The sequence below is a fragment of the Mustelus asterias genome, chromosome 8, assembly GCF_964213995.1.
Source record: "Mustelus asterias chromosome 8, sMusAst1.hap1.1, whole genome shotgun sequence".
NCBI lineage: Eukaryota > Metazoa > Chordata > Chondrichthyes > Carcharhiniformes > Triakidae > Mustelus > Mustelus asterias.
Window position 1 is genome coordinate 98792237 of NC_135808.1, and position 17484 is coordinate 98809720.

The 17484-nt window shown below is 43.0% G+C and overlaps 1 protein-coding gene across 2 annotated transcripts in view; it reads left to right on the top strand.

Annotated features, from left to right (window-relative positions):
* Positions 1-8608: 8608 nt before the first annotated feature.
* Positions 8609-17484, top strand: part of osbpl9 (oxysterol binding protein-like 9) — a 212380-nt gene continuing 203504 nt past the window's right edge. For both annotated transcript variants that reach the window (XM_078218560.1, XM_078218561.1), the window contains exon 1: positions 8609-9045. In XM_078218560.1, the coding sequence (XP_078074686.1) occupies positions 8935-9045 (111 nt within the window). In that variant the 5' untranslated portion in view covers positions 8609-8934. The remainder of the gene's footprint in view (positions 9046-17484) is intronic.

The window sequence follows — 17484 nt, forward strand, 5'->3', positions numbered from 1 at the left end:
AAGATTTATAGATAGTTAAAGGGGGAGGGATGTTGTGTATGTGGCGTCTGTCTTTTTAAGACAATACAGCAAAAATTAGTCACCTGACTTGAGGACCAATGGAAACAGTGATCACACCAGAGGGTGGAGGCCTTTCTCAGGCAGAATCATCTAGAAGCCAAGTTGTAAAAGAACAAAGAACAATACAGCACAGGAACAGGCCCTTCGGCCCTCCAAGCCCGCGCCGCTCCCTGGTCCAAACTAGACCATTCTTTTGTATCCCTCCATTCCCACTCCGTTCATGTGGCTATCTAGATAAGTCTTAAACATTCCCAGTGTGTCTGCCTCCATCACCTTGCCTGGCAGTGCATTCCAGGCCCCCACCACCCTCTGTGTAAAATACGTCCTTCTGATATCTGTGTTAAACCTCCCCCCCACCCTGAACCTATGACCCCCTCGTGAACGTCACCACCTGAGAAAAAGCTTCACCCTATGCCTTTCATAATTTTTTACACCTCTATTAGGTCACCTCTCATCCTCCGTCTTTCCAGTGAGAAAAACCCCAGTTTACCCAATCTCTCCTCATAACTAAGCCCTTCCATACCAGGCAACATCCTGGTAAACCTCCTCTGCACTCTCTCTAAAGCCTCCATGTCCTTCTGGTAGTGTGGCGACCAGAACTGGCGCAGTATTCCAAATGCGGCCGAACCAACGTTCTATACAACTGCAACATCAGACCCCAACTTTTATACTCTATGCCCCGTCCTATAAAGGCAAGCATGCCATATGCCTTATTCACCACCTTCTCCACCTGTGACGTCACCTTCAAGGATCTGTGGACTTGCACACCCAGGTCCCTCTGCGTATCTACACCCTTTATGGTTCTGCCATTTATCGAATAGCTCCCCCCTACGTTAGTTCTACCAAAATGCATCACTTCACATTTATCTGGATTGAACTCCATCTGCCATTTCTTTGCCCAAATTTCCAGCCTATCTATATCCTTCTGTAGCCTCTGACAATGTTCCTCACTATCTGCAAGTCCAGCCATTTTCGTGTCGTCCGCAAACTTACTGATCACCCCAGTTACACCTTCTTCCAGATCGTTTATATAAATCACAAACAGCAGAGGTGCCAATACAGAGCCCTGCGGAACACCACTAGTCACAGGCATCCAGCCGGAAAAAGACCCTTCCACTACCACCCTCTGTCTTCTGTGACCAAGCCAGTTCTCCACCCATCTAGCCACCTCCCCCTTTATTCCATGAGATCCAACCTTTTGCACCAACCTACCATGAGGGACTTTGTCAAACGCTTTACTAAAGTCCATATAGACGACATCCACGGCCCTTCCCTCGTCAACCATTCTAGTCACAATTCTAGTAAATTCTAGTCACCATTCTATTAAACATGCAAGAACTGGGACAGCTTTGGTGTTGTAAAATCCTCCTGGACCATAGTTTCTCTTTATCAATAAATACCTTCCTTGTTCCTAACAAAGTCTGAAATCTCTTGACAATGCCACAACATAACAGGAGATGCCTGAGCATGATTTTTTAAAACATGGGATGGCGGTTGCACACCAAACACCATGTGGACTCAGCAGAATGGGGACTATGTTTCTGCATTATTTAGGCTCTGATAAGACCTTTTAGTTTTGATGTTATCCTTCCCATCATCCTCCAAGATAAAGCCTGTTGCATACAAATTCTTCACATCTTACCCTTTCACTCTCTTTTAGTACTGACTCCATATTTCCTTCCTCGTTGGGACACTGAAAAGTAGCTCACCCAATTCCTAAAAAAATGTGACTATGTTAACCTTTTAACTATCAACTCCATTAACATACATCAGTACTTTCTAAAGTACTGGGAGCTGCTGTTACCTTTCAGATTATGCACCAGCCTAATCCAAGGTTACTGGCATAATTTTAACATTGCTATTCCACTGATAATCGTTGTTGCTTATGTTATGAACCTCTGAAAGTCTGCAGTTAATTTTTCTAGTGGATCACTTGGTTTTGATAGTCCCAAGGCTTTCATAGGGTCTGGCACTACATACTTCTAAATAGGTTATCATTACAAAACGTCCCACCAAGGTTATCACATACATGACCATAGGTTTAGTCAAATTGCTTCATATGTGCTTTATACAAGCCTATTACTTATCATTTTCTTCATTTGGGTCCTTCTTTCCTGTGTCCTCACATTCCTGGAACCCAGTCATGCTTCCTTTAATTTCTTTCCTCTCAAGCAGTTAATAAAAACTCGGTTAAAACAAGGTATTCTTTCCATATTGAAAGCAGAGAGTTGGAATTGTGAGGCAGAAAAAAGTCAATTATATTAAACTTTAAAAAGGAGGGAAATGCAATAATTACTGAGGAAGAGTAAGCTTATTTCTTCATTGTAGCCATATTTTATTGATGCTACTGTGATTAATGTGTCTCTGAACATTTTTCTCTTGTGTATAAGTTTCAAACATGCTGTTTTCCAGGCTCTTTCTCTATCCTGCATTCCCAGTGTGTAAGTAGATGGAAAAATAAATATATGCTCTGTGAATCGTGGCAAAGTAGCCAAAATGGGTGCAAAGTCAGAGAAGTAAATAAATATTCATGAACTGGTCTGAGAAACTAACCAAAATTGGCTTCAGACCTCAATGTGCCCACAGCCGTTTGCTGGGAAAGGAGGGAGAAAAATTAAATGGCTCCTAACCTAGCCAGGCTGGTAGGTCAAGGGGAAAGTAATCTCAGAGAAACCTTAAACCAGCTAACAGTTGGCCAGAGATTTTTTTTTATAGAACCAGAAGTAGATACCTACTTTTGAACACACAAAAATAGAGATTCAAAATTTTTCCTGCTTTTTTTGAGTGGTCTCCAACAGTCTCTTGAAGGTCCACTGGTTAGGCTGCTTCATGTAATGATGTGGAGATGCCAGCGTTGGACTGGGGTAAACACAGTAAGAAGTCTCACAACACCAGGTTAAAGTCCAACAGGTTTATTTGGTAGCAAAAGCCACTAGCTTTCGGAGCGCTGCTCCTTCATCAGGTAAGTGGGAGTTCTGTTCACAAACAGGGCATATAAAGACACAAACTCAATTTACAAAATAATGGTTGGAATGCGAGTCTTTACACTTAATCAAGTCTTAAAGGTACAGACAATGTGAGTGGAGAGAGCGTTAAACACAGGTTAAAGAGATGTGTATTGCCTCCAGACAGGACAGTTAGTGAGATTTTGCAAGCCCAGGCAAGTTGTGGGGGTTACAGATAGTGTGCCATGAACCAAAGATCCCGGTTGAGGCCGTCCTCATGTGTGCGGAACTTGGCTATCAGTCTCTGCTCAGCGACTCTGCGTTGTCGCATGTCGTGAAGGCTGCCTTGGAGAACGCTTACCTGAAGATCAGAGGCCGAATGCCCATGACTGCTGATTTCAAACAATTGAGTTTGTGTCTTTATATGCCCTGTTTGTGAACAGAACTCCCACTTACCTGACAGGATATGGCACTCGACTCATCGATTGACAGTTCCGACGCGCCACAACGAAAAACCGCACCGACCTCCTCAGAAGACAACACAGGACATGGCGGACAAAGTACCCTTCGTCGTCCGGAGCGGAGAAGCTATGACATCTTCTCCGGAGCCTTCAACATGTCATTGATGAAGACGAACATCTCGCCTAGGCTATCCCCACACCCCCACTTCTTGCCTTCAAACAACCGCACAACCTCAAACAGACCATTGTCCGCAGCAAACTACCCAGCCTTCAGGAGAACCGTGACCACAACACCACACAAATCTGCCACAGCAACCTCTGCAAGACATGCCAGATCATCGACACGGATGCCATCATCTTACGTGAGAACACCATCCACATCGTACATGGTACATACTCTTGCAACTCGGCCAACGTTGTCTACCTGATGCGCTGCAGGAAAGGATGTCCTGAGGCATGGTACATTGGGGAAACCATGCAGACGCTACGACAACAGATGGATGAACACCGCTCGACAATCACCAGGCAAGAGTGTTCTCTTCCTGTTGGGGAACACTTCAGCGGTCACGGGCATTTGGCCTCCGATCTTCGGGTAAGCGTTCTCCAAGGTGGCCTTCACGACACACGACAATGCAGAGTCACTGAGCAGAGACTGATAGCTGAGTTCCGCACACATGAGGACGGCCTCAACCGGGATCTTGGGTTCATGCCACACTATCTGTAACCCCCACGACTTGCCTGGGCTTGCAAAATCTCACTAACTGTCCTGTCTGGAGACAATACACATCTCTTTAACCTGTGCTTAACGCTCTCTCCACTCACATTGTCTGTACCTTTAAGACTTGATTACCTGTAAAGACTCGCATTCCAACCATTATTTTGTAAATTGGGTTTGTGTCTTTATATGCCCTGTTTGTGAACAGAACTCCCACTTACCTGACGAAGGAGCAGCGCTCCGAAAGCTAGTTGCATTTGCTACCAAATAAACCTGTTGGACTTTAACCTGGTGCTGTGAGACTTCTTACTGTGCTTCATGTAAGACAGAGTGTGCACATCACAATATTTGTCCCATTCTCACTTATGTCCATGTCTTGGTTACCCCGAACTTGATTATTTCAGCATACATTGTTTGGCCTTGCAACTTTCACCCAGTGTAAATTCGAGGTTATCCAAAACTCTGCAGCTCTTGTTCTAATCTGCACCATTATCCCTGTGCTCACTGACATGCACTGTTTCCCAGTTTAAAAAAATGTTTTAAAATTCTCACCCTCGCTTTCAAATTCATCCGTGCCCTTGCCCTTCCCCGTCTCTGTAACCCTCCCCAGCCTCACAATACTCGAGATATCCACACTTTTTAAAACTCTTCCCTTTCACACATGCCAAATTTTAATAACTTTACCTCAGGTGGTCACACTTACAACTGCCAAGGCCCTACATTCTGGAACAAAAAGTTTTTATTTCAGATTCCAGCATCTGCAGTAATTTATTTTTACCGAAGTTCTGGAGTTCCCTTCACTTACCTCTCTACTTCTCTTTCCTCCTTTAAAGAGAGTCCATAAACCTTTTTGACCAAGATTTTAGACATCTGCCCTAATATATCCTTGTGGCCCAGCGTCAAATTTTGTTTATAATGCTCCTCTGACACACCTTCAGACATCTTACTATGCTAAAGATGCTAAATAAATACCAATTGTTTCTGTTTTATCCTAATTTTTGTAATCAGGATAGAATTCTCTTTGGCATATTTAAACAGCAGTAAACCTGCCAGGCGACAAGCTGCTTGTCCATTTAAGGAGCTGCCTAAATATGGCATTTGGCATTGAGCATAATTGGAGCAGCTGATGTGCCCCCACCAACCTTAATCCTCTTTGAGGACAAATGGATGACCAGCTTGATGGAAAGGATGCTTCAGGCAAATCCTGACAAAGAAAATTTGAGACATGTTGGCAAAATATTTACCTTTCCCAAAAAAGGAAATAAAGCCAGCAGCCTTCCCCACACTGATAATATTTTGGAATTCAAGTTTACACATATACAAGAATTAGGTGCAGGAGTAGCCCACTTGTCCCCTCAAGCGTGCTCTGCCATTCAAAAAGACTGTGACTGATCTAATTTTAACCTCAACTTTACATTCTTGCCTACTCCTGATAACCTTTGACTCCCTTTGCTTATTAAGAAACTATCTACCTTAGAGGCATTCAAAGGTGCTGTCTCAACCATCTTTTGAGGAAAATAATTCCAATAACCCTCAGAAAATATTTTACCTAACCTCTGTTTTAAACTGGTGACGCCTTATTTTTAAACAGTGACCCTTGTTTCTAGAATCTCTGACAAGAGGAAACAACCTTTCCACATCAACCCTGTCAAGACCCTTAACAATCATATAGATTTCAATCAAGTCACCTCTTACTCTTCTAAACACCAGCAGATATAAGCCGAGCCTGTCCAGCCTTTCTGCATAAACCAACCCACTCATTTGAGGTACAAATCTAGTAAACCTTCTCTGAACTGTTTCTATGCATTTACATATTCCCTTAAATAAGGAGACCAATACTGTACGTAGTCCTCCAGTTCTGATCTCACCAATGCAACATACAACTGAAGCATAACCTCCCTCCTCTTGTATTCACTACCCCTTGCAATAAACAATAACCCTCTATTAGCTTTGCTAATTACTTGCTGCACCTGCTTGCAAACCTTTTGCGATTGATGTACCAGGACACCCAAATCCCTCTACATCTCAGAGCTCTGCAATCTCTCACCACTTATATAATAGACCTCTTTTATTTGCACTGCCAAAATGGACAATCTCAAAATTCAGAATGCTGAAATAGATGACAGCTTTCCCCAACTCCACTGCATTCTCTTGTACTTCTCATTCTCCATACTTGATCTTGACTTCCCATGTAGACTATCAAAGCAGAGGATTGACGTGTGCATCTTTATTTTTTATAACATGTCTCTTATGTAATAACTTATCAAAATACCTTCCACAAATTTATAGAACCATTTGATTACAAGATGAAGGCATGTAAAATCACTGACTCCAATGCACCCCTCCCTGATGAGCTCAATGCATTCTACGCCCATTTTGAGCAAGAGGTCAGCGAGAGCACACCCTCCACCCGGGAAGCCTCGGATGAACCTGTATCTGAGGTTACCATTGCAGATGTCAGAGCAGCTTTCTCAAAGGTCAACCTATGGAAAGCGACTGCCCCGGATGAGGTACCCGGACGAGAACTCAGATCCTGCACAGATCAGCTGGCGGAGGTATTCACAACCTTCAACCTCTCTTTACAACAATCTGAGGTCCCTATCTGCTACAAGAAGACGACCATCATCCCAGTACCAAAGAAAAGCCAAGCAGCGTTCCTTCATGACTATCGTCCGGTGGCTCTGACATCCATCTTTATGAAGTGCTTCAAAAGGTTAGTCATGGCATGAATCAATTCCAGCCTCCCAGAATGCCTGGATCCACTACAGTTCGCTGACACCACAACAGGTCCACAGCAGACACTATCTCCCTCGCCCTGCACTCAACCCTGGAACACCTAGATAACAAAAACACCTATGTCAGACTCCTATTTATTGACTACAGCTCAGCTTTCAACACCATTATACACACGAAACTCATCTCCAAACTCTGTGGCCTGGGCCTCGGCTCCTCCCTCTGGGACTGGATGCTGAACTTCCTAACCCACAGACCACAATCAGTAAGGATAGGCAACAACAACTCCTCCACGATCATCCTCAACACCTGTGCCCCATAAGACTGTGTTCTCAGCCCCCTACTATACTCCTTATACACCTATGACTGTGTGGCCAAATTCCCCTCCAACTCGATTTTCAAGTTTGCTGACAACACCACCATAGTGGGTTGGATCTCAAACAATGACGAGACAGAGTACAAGAATGAGATAGAGAATCTGGTGAACTGGTGCAACGACAATAATCTCTCCCTCAATGTCAACAAAACGAAGGAGATTGTCATCGACTTCAGGAAGCGAAGTGGAGAACATGCTCCTGTCCACATCAATGGGGACGAAGTAGAAAGGGTCGAGAGCTCCAAGTTTTTAGGTGTCCAGATCACCAACAACCTGTCCTGGTCCCCCCATGCCGACACTATAGTTAAGAAGGCCACCAATGCCTCGACTTTCTTAGAAGACAAAGGATATTTGGCATGTCAGCTACAACTCTCACCATCTTTTACAGATGCACCATAGAAAGCATTCTTTCTGGTTGTATCACAGCTTCGTATGGCTCCTGCTCTGCTTAAGACTGCAAGAAACTACAAAAGGTCGTGAATGTAGCCCAATCCATCACGCAAACCAGACTTCCATCCATTGACTCTGTCTACACTTTCCGCTGCCTCGGCAAAGCAGCTGGCATAATTAAGGACCTCACGCACCGCAGACATTCTCTCTTCCACCTTCTTCTGTCAGGAAGATACAAAAATCTGAAGTCACATACCAACCGACTCAAGAACAGCTTCTTCCCTGCTGCCATCAGACTTTTGAATGGACTTACCTTGCATTAAGTTGATCTTTCTCTATACCCTCACTATGACTGTAACACTACATTCTACACTCTCTCGTTTCCTTCTCTATGAATGGTATGTTTTGTCTGTATAGCGTGCAAGAAACAATACTGTTCACTTTATACTAATACATATGACAATAAATCAAATCAAAATATCTTACAATCTGAAATTTCAAATATTCAATTATTATGCACTATTCACCTAGTTTCCTATCTTAACCCATGTCTCACGAATGAATTAAAAAAATCCTGAAGCACAATTCTTGCTTCCAAAATTGTTGGGAAGATAAAGTGAGCACAGAATTTTTTGTGTATATAACTGTTGATGTGACTATTTAGATTTTGAAATTGTAGTAACAGAACAGATTCCTTGCGGTTGAGTGGTTTGTTCCACCGCAGGACTGATAAAGAGGATATAAACCGGCAAATCTAGTCTTCCCTAAGGAGACGGAAGTTTTGTGGAAAAAATATCGCGGTGCTGGAAATCTGCAATAAAAAACCCTGATAATAAATGGAAACACTTAGCAGGACACAATTTGTTTCAGGTCAGGGACCTGAGTTAACTCTGAACCATCGACCTGAAACATTATAAATATAGGCTCCGCCTTTGAACTCGGTGTGAGTGGATGGAGCTGGAAGGAGTTGAAATACCGCCCAAATTGGCTCTGCTCCCCTCACGGAAGTTTGTGGAGCCCAGAGGTTAAAACGCCAGTGATGCGCTTAATCTTGGAATGAGTGGCGTGGAAAGAGATCAACAGGGACAAAGGATGAGCCGCGCTGAGCGGAGACGAGGACACAAAGTGATAAGGGTGTGAACCTGGGCTTCAAAAAGCCAGGATAAATTCGCAGTCTCCTCCCCACAGCCCACTTGTCTTTCCAATGAGCGAGCAGCGCTGACGTAGCGCTGGGTTTGTTTTCATTCCCTGAAGATGGCGTCCATCATGGAAGGGCCGCTCAGCAAGTGGACCAACGTCATGAAAGGATGGCAGTACCGCTGGTTCGTGCTGGACTACAACGCCGGTTTACTCTCTTACTACACGGTGAGTGCAGCTGCCATGGTGGGCGCCAAGCTGCGAGCGGGGCTGGGTATTGTGCGCCTCAGTCCCCGAGCTCTTCTCTTTTTTTTTCCTCTCTCTCGCTCTCATTTCTCCCCCTCCCCCCCCTTCCACGGAGGGCGACATACAAACTTGATCGCGGCCGGAGAAAGGCCCCGCCCCGTCGTGGCGGTAACCGTGAGTGACAGCGGAACGGACCAATCGGCTTTGAGTCTTGGGCAAGTCGGCCTGTCAATCGAATGGCGGCGGCCAATCGGCGCGTGGCAGGAGGGCGGGACTCTAGGTTGAAGGGTCAGGTGTTTAGCAGGTTAGATTGGCCGGTCGGGGGGTGGGGGGGGGGGCTGCTGTGGTAACAGTGGTGCCTAAGTGAGTGGTGGTATAGGCTTCTCAGATAGTGATGGACTCTTTCCCCCGAGTGGGCGATGCTCTATGCAGAGCTCGGGTAACGAAACACAACCCAAAAAGGGATTTTGGTGCTTGATTATTTTCAAGAGTGCGTGGACAAGATGCATTACGCATCTTGATATGAGGTAGAGATAAGCGGCTTAGTCAAATATCACACGGACCCAGTACCCATCCTAAAATGTTTGCTGAACCTCGCTTCCTTTGTTTTTCCGAACGCGTGTCAACTGGGTTGAGGCATCTCCGAGAACAAAAGCAAAAATTGATCATTGTTCACGAAAGCATTGTGTGTTTGTAGTAATCCACCCCATATCTATTTTAGCGATAACCTCACTTGCAAGTTGCCCGGTGAGAATCAGATTATTTCAGGAAAAAATACTCTATACTGCAAAATCCACACGCGCCTTCTGAAAGGTTAAACAAAAGAAGAGATTTTTTTTTACTTGTGGGATCCTGCAGAACTAGACATGGCTTTTGTTCATAGAAAACACTAAAATATTTGTGTAATATAAATACGTTACTGGAACTTAAGGGGTCAAGAAATTATGCTATATTAGCCTCATTTAAAATTATTGCTCTATGCCCCACTTATTATTGGCTAGAGATGACAGGCTGATTTTCTATTTCTCCGCTTTATGCTCTTATCTGGTTCATGGTGAACGTCAATGATCACTCACTTCTCCACATGGGAAGAGAAATTAAGGTGCTGCTTTTTGGGCTGCAGTTTAATTGTCTGCACATTTGCGCACGGTATGCATCTATCTAATGATTTTTAAAATGACTCATTTGCAAATTTTGAGGTACATTATCAATAGATGAAACGATGAATGCAGTTTTGTGCAATTAAATTAGACTTGTATTAGGCGACAACCTCAAAAAATCCTCAGTAACCCTCAAATACATGCAGATAAATAGTCTTAAAGCAACCTGTGCAATGTGAACGTAACATCTGTCGAGTCGGAACAAAAGGAACACATTTCTGCCAGAATGTTGCCAAAAGCCTGGTCTTCTAAGAGAGATGCAGCAAACGTTAGAATAGTAGGGACGTTTAATGAAATCTTGTGGTTGGAAACATTGGAATTGGAGCTGGAGTCTCTCAAATGCAACAGCAGGTGCTGTTCAGCTTTCAAGCCAAGCCAAACCGCACCTGTAATGGCAGTTCTCCGATTACCTGAACCCAGCTCCTCTACAGTCAACAATGAGTGATGAATATGTCTCCATGTTCATGGATCATATCTTGGAGAAGGCATTCAGATCCTTTCATGGAGCAATAATTAAAAGTATCATAATCTATATTCATGCACACTATGTCCACTTGACAGTAATTACTTATTCCATAGGATCATAAGACATAGGAGCAGAATTAGGCCACTCGGCCCATTGAGTCTGCTCCGCCATTCAATCATGGCTGATATTTCTTTCATCCCCATTCTCCTGCCTTTTCCCCATAACCCCTGATCCCCTTATTAATCAAGAACCTATCTATCTCTGTCTTAAAGACACTCAATGATCTAGCCTCCACAGCCTTCTGCAGCAAAGAGTTCCACAGGTTAACCACTCTCGAGCTGATCATCTCTGTTTTAAAGGATCATCCCTTTAGCCTGAGTTGTGCCCTCTGGTTCTAGTTTTTCCTACTATTGGAAACATCCTCTCCACATCCACTCTATCCAGGCGTCACAATATCCTGTAAGTTTCAATAAGGTCCCCCTTCATCCTTCTAAATTCCAACGAGTACAGATTCAGAGTCCTCAACCGTTCCTCATACGACAAGCTCTTTATTCCAGGGATATTCTTGTGAACCTCCTCTCGACCCTTTCCAAGGCCAGCACATCCTTCCTTAGACATGGGGCCCAGAACTGCTCACAATACTCAAAATGGGGTCTAACCAGAGCCTTATACAGCCTCAGGAGTACATCCCTGCTCTTGTATTCTAGCCCTCTCGACATGAATGCTAGCATTGCATTTGCCTTCCTAACTGCCGAATGAACCTGCACATTAACCTTAAGAGAATCTTGAACAATGACTCCCAAATCCCTTTGTGTTTCTGATTTCCTAAGCATTTTCCCATTTAGAAAATAGTCTATGCCTCCATTCCTCCTTACAAAGTGCATAACCTCACACTTTTCCACATTGTATTCCATCTGCCACTTCTTTGTCCACTCTCCTAACCTGTCCAAGTCCTTCTGCAGCCCCCCTGCTTCCTCAATGCTACCTGTCCCTTTACATTCTATTCTATAAGAAAGAAGCATTTGAGTTTCCAACAAAGCTCTTAGCAATAATTCTTTGATCTCGCATAAAACTCCCTTTCATAAATATTAATCATTGGATCTCCCAGCAAACACATGAATACTCCTAGTGTTTCCCTCATGAAATTCTGGTATTCTGAAGGGACACCAAATGAAACAGTTTACATTTTGAGATCAGATTCTCAGTTTGATTTTCCCCAACCTACTGATGTGAATTGGTGTGAGCCTGATCAAAATAACCAAGATGAACGGGCAAAATTTAGAGTTGCATGTAACTTTTTTGAGTTTGGGTGGGTGATTTGATTTATTATTGTCACATGTATTAACATACAGTGAAAAGTATTGTTTCTTGCGCGCTATACAGACAGAACATATTGTTCATGGAGAAGGAAACGAGAGAGTGCAGAATGTAGTGTTACAGTTATAGCTAGGGCATAGAGAAAGATCAACTTAATGCAAGGTAAGTCCATTCAAAAGTCTGACAGCAGCAGGGAAGAATCTGTTCTTGAGTTGGTTGGTACGTAACTTCAGACTTTTGTATCATTTTCCGACGGAAGAAAGTGGAAGAGAGAATGTCTGGGGTGCGTGGGATCCTTAATTATGCTGGCTACTTTGCCGAGGCAGCGGGAAGTGTAGACAGTGTCAATGGATGGGAGGCTGGTTTGCGTGATGGATTGGGATACATTCACAACCTTTTGTAGTTCCTTGCGGTCTTGGGCAGTGCAGGAGCCATACCAAGCTGTGATACAACCAGAAAGAATGCTTTCTATGGTGCATCTGTAAAAGTTGGTGAGAGTTGTAGCTGACATGCCAAATTTCCTTAGTCTTCTGAGAAAGTAGAGGCGTTGGTGGGCTTTCTTAACTATAGTGTTGGCATGGGGGGGACCTGGATAGGTTGTTGGTGACCTGGACACCTAAAAACATGAAGCTCTCGACCCTTTCTACTTTGTCCAGTTGATGGAGACAGGAGCATGTTCTCCTATTCGCTTCCTGAAGTCGATGACAATCTCTTTCGTTTTGTTGACGTTGAGATGAGAGATTATTGTTGACGCAGCAGTTCATCAGAATATCTCATTCCTGTACTCTGTATCATCATTGTTTGAGATCCGACCCACTACGGTGGTGTCGTCAGCAAACTTGAAAATCGAATTGATGGGGAATTTGGCCACACAGTCATAGGTGTATGATAAGTAGAGTAGGGGCTGAGAACACAGCCTTGTGGGGCACAGATATTGAGGATGATCATGGAGGAGTTGTTGTTGCCTATCCTTGCTGATTATGGTCTGTGAGTTAGGAAGTTCAGGATCCAGTCCCAGAGGGAGGATCCGAGGCCCAGGCCACGGAGTTTGGAGATGAATTTTGTGGGAATAATAGTGTTGAAGGCTGAGCTATAGTCAATAAATAGGAGTACATGTACTTTTCTTCCCCTACCCTTAAAATAATTTTGGGAGAGGGGAGCAGTTAAAATATGTTCCTATCTGCGTATAAATTTCAATGTTCAGCCATTGTGCTGCTGCAATAAATTATATATAAGTGAAGAATGATTCCACCATTTGTGATGGGCCTAAAAAGACATTGAAGATGGAACTGGGAGTTGTGCTGGTATGAGAGAAGATATAACGACTATTGGGCAGCTAGAAGTGGATTCAAAAGTGAGTCCTGCAGTCAAGAAGATACAATGGAGGAAGAAGAATGGTCAACAGTGTAGAACGCAGCAATCATTGAGGAATCATAGAATTTACAGTACCCAAAGACCATTTGGCATATAATGGCTATACCAGAGCCCGTTCTAGCTTCTTTAACTGAAGCTGTCTATTCTATTTTCTTGCTCTTTCAATTTGTTTATTCAGTTCTCTCATTGTTCCAGATTCATTTTTTTCCCCAGTGGTAATTCTAATTACTAAATCATTTTCATACTTTTTTACTGAAATTTTAAAAATACTCTCAAGTGTTTCCATATAATTAACATTAGATACCAGGTGTAATTCTACTAAATCTTCACTGTACTTTTTTTTTGGCTTTACTCTCTTGTATAATAATATGCCAAAGCAATATGAGGTATTCCAGTTGTGGCCTAACCGACATTTAATACAAAGTCTTCATCACTTTTTCTATTTAATGCACCTCTTGTAAAATTCAGAATACCATTTACCTTTTTTATGGGCTTTTCTACCTTTTTAAAAAAGTCATGATTCTAAACCATATATCGTTCTATTCATCCATTTTCTGAAGATACTAAACAGTTGGATTATCCTTTCACTTTTGTTTCCAAAGTCTATTATGAGAGGAGAGGTTCCTATCTCTAATTTATTCTTGAAATCAGTAATGTTCTAAACATTGAAAATCAGGTATCGCAAAATAATTCGGTGTCCTGTACGTGTGATAAATAGTACCTAAAGATTCTGTCATGATCTGGGTAGAGACAGGTAACTTTTTGTTTTTGGAAATCCAAAATGAAACCACACGGTTCACTGCTTAAACAAAATAATTTTACTTCAAAAAAGCCAAAGAACATGAACACTAATAACTACACTCTATCTTAATTAGTCAGATATGTTAAAAGATATTTTTTTAAAACTCTGTTACTTATGCTCTAAAACAAATTTTCTTCTGTGGGCGGCACAGTGGTTAGTACTGCTGCCTCACAGCGCCAGGGACCCAGGCTCGATTCCCGGCTTGGGTCACTGTCTGTGCAGAGTCTGCACGTTCTCCCCGTTTCTGCACGGGTTTCCTCTGGGTGCTCCGGTTTCCTCCCACAGCGCTATTTGCAACGGCCATGCTAAATTCTCCATGTACCCGAACAGGTGCCGGAGTGTGGCGACTAGGGGATTTTCACAGTAACTTCATTGCAGTATTAATGTAAGCCCACTTGTGACAATAAATAAACTAAAAAAAAACTTCTCTTGTACCCCAGAGAAACTCAAGTGAGATACATCTCAAAATTGGAAGGTTAACCACTTTGTCTGAGTACTGTTTTAGAGATTTGTATAAGTGTTGAGATTTCATAGGCCTGTTTACTTCTGGCAAGGTTGTTCCTTTTATACCAACTGATCCATACTGGCATTGCTAGCATCTTGAGCATAGCCATCTCTGGTCAGAATTTTCTTGCTTCTAAATGTTTTTAACTCTGTAGTATGGCATCTAGAATCGTGTGCTCTCTTCTCAGCTTGGCTAGACTGGCCTGCCTGCTTCTGCAGGTGCTTGCATTTATACCCTGATTCCTCTTTGATTCTGCACTCTGTGTATTTGGGCTGTCTGCATCTCTTGCATCTGTATACCTTCACTGATCTCTGTCAGTTAGAATAATAGAATCCCTGCAGTGCAGAAAGAAGTTTAACGACACCAGGTTAAAGTCCAACAGGTTTATTTGGTAGCAAAAGCCACACAAGCTTTCGGAGCTCTAAGCCCCTTCTTCAGGTGAGTGGGAATTCTGTTCACAAACAGAGCTTATAAAGACACAGACTCAATTTACGTGAATAATGGTTGGAATGCGAATACTTACAACTAATCAAGTCTTTAAGAAACGAAACAATGTGAGTGGAGAGAGCATCAAGACAGGCTAAAAAGATGTGTATTGTCTCCAGACAAGACAGCCAGTGAAACTCTGCAGGTCCACGCAACTGTGGGAGTTACAAATAGTGTGACATGAACCCAATATCCCGGTTGAGGCCGTCCTCGTGTGTGCGGAACTTGGCTATCAGTTTCTGCTCAGCGACTCTGCGCTGTCGTGTGTCGCGAAGGCCGCCTTGGAGAACGCTTACCCGAATATCAGAGGCCGAATGCCCGTGACCGCTGAAGTGTTCCCCAACAGGAAGAGAACAGTCTTGCCTGGTGATTGTCGAGCGGTCGAGCGGCCATTGTCGAGCGGCAGAAAGGCCATACGGCTAATCGAGTGTGCACCGACTCTGAAAGAGCATCACACCCAAGCCCTCCCCTCCACCTTATCCCCATAACCAAACACATTTACCATGGCCAATCCACCTAACCTGCACATCTTTGGGGACTGGGAGGAAACCCATGCAGACAGGTCCTGCTTCTCGGCCTTTTGGCTAAGATCAAGTGTAGTATGGACAGGCTGCACTTGGTTGAGGTCATTAGGTTACATTTAAGCTTCATTTGAAGCAATCTTTTAAAAAGCGGCATCTCAGCCTTTTGACTAAGATGCAAATGAGATCAAGCCTTGGAGGAGGTGAGTCTGCACCTACTCCAATCAGCTTGGCTCATGTAGATCAGGCCCAAGACAGGAGTGGAGGCCCTGTCTTGTCAGCTTGGATCGGAAATGTCCCAACTTGTTGAGACTCTGAATTGGACTTGATTTGATTGAATTGGAAAAGTATTAAAAAAAAAAACACTGGGAAACGTGCAAACTCCACGCAGACAATCACCCAAGACTGGAATCAAACCTGGGTCTCTGGTGCTGTGAGTCAACAGTGCTAACCAGTGTGCCCCCCCCCCCCCCCCCCCCCACCAAATCTAGTAAGCTGTTTCCTGATGATCGAGCTGTTTACACCTGATTCTTTCTGAATGCCTGTCAGTCTTGTTACTGGAAAAAGTCACATCTCATCATCCCCTTCGAATAAATGAGATTGTGCTTGAATATGATAGTTAGTTGCTGAAATCTGCAAGCATAAATACCAACCTTCCAATGATTTTAAACTGCTCATGACTAAGATGATTGAATATTTTGAGGTGTTCGTAACTCGTACTGGTACAATTCTACCCTTTGAAGTGGCCTAGATAGATTTGCATTTCACGACAGATTGTTAAAAGTGTTATAATTTTCCATCCTCTCACACTGCAGTTACTTTGCTGCTTAGTGCTATGATGCAGACATGATTCATTAATACAAAAGATTTTTGGACTGTTTTGGCTTCAGTCACTAATTTTCAGACCTTTTTGTATTCAGCATCTCTCTTACCCCTGATAAGAATTTAATTTTTATCACTTAACTTTATTAATGTCTTATTTTTCCATTGGCTGGTACAAATCCTCTACTTTATCATACGAGTGAAACTATCAATATATAATTGCTATTCTACCAAGTGAAACTTTAATTATAAGTCTGTATGTGATTCGATTCAGTCTGTACCAGTCAATCTCCTGCTGTTCTCCCATCATCCATTCTCCACAAGTTTTATCCCAACCAAAACTGCAGTCTGAATCTTGACTTGCACCAAGTTCATTTCACCCATCAACCCTGTGCTTGTTAATCTACATTGATTCCCAATACAACAACAACGTTTAAAATTCTTGCTTTTCCAACTCTCTCCGTAGTCCCCATCCCGCCATGTCTGTAATCTTCTCCAGCACTGCAACCCTCCAAGAAGTCACATTCCTCCAATTTTGTTCTCTCAACTCTTTTTGTTACCACCATTGATAGCTGTGCCTCTTGCGATCCAGATCCTAAACTCATTACCCAAGTATTGGTCTGGAGTAGGTGTTAATAGCAGAATAAAGATCAGTGCTTTCTGAGAGTAAAACATGGGAACAAGAAGTAGATCGTATCTTGTTATCAACTCAGAATTATTCTGTCTCATCAAAAAGGAAAGTTTTTAGATCATTTTAACTCCTTGCATTAAATTACAACTTGATTAATATCATCTGTTTTCTGAATGTAATAGTTTCATTGGAATTTTTTCAATAAGTTCCACCATCTTGCATAATGACTCCCTTTGGTTAATGCAACTTCACAACAATGCAGCTGAGATAGAGATTTCTAATGGGGCACCAAATATTGATAATCCTCTACAATTTGCACTTGTATTGAAATAAAAAT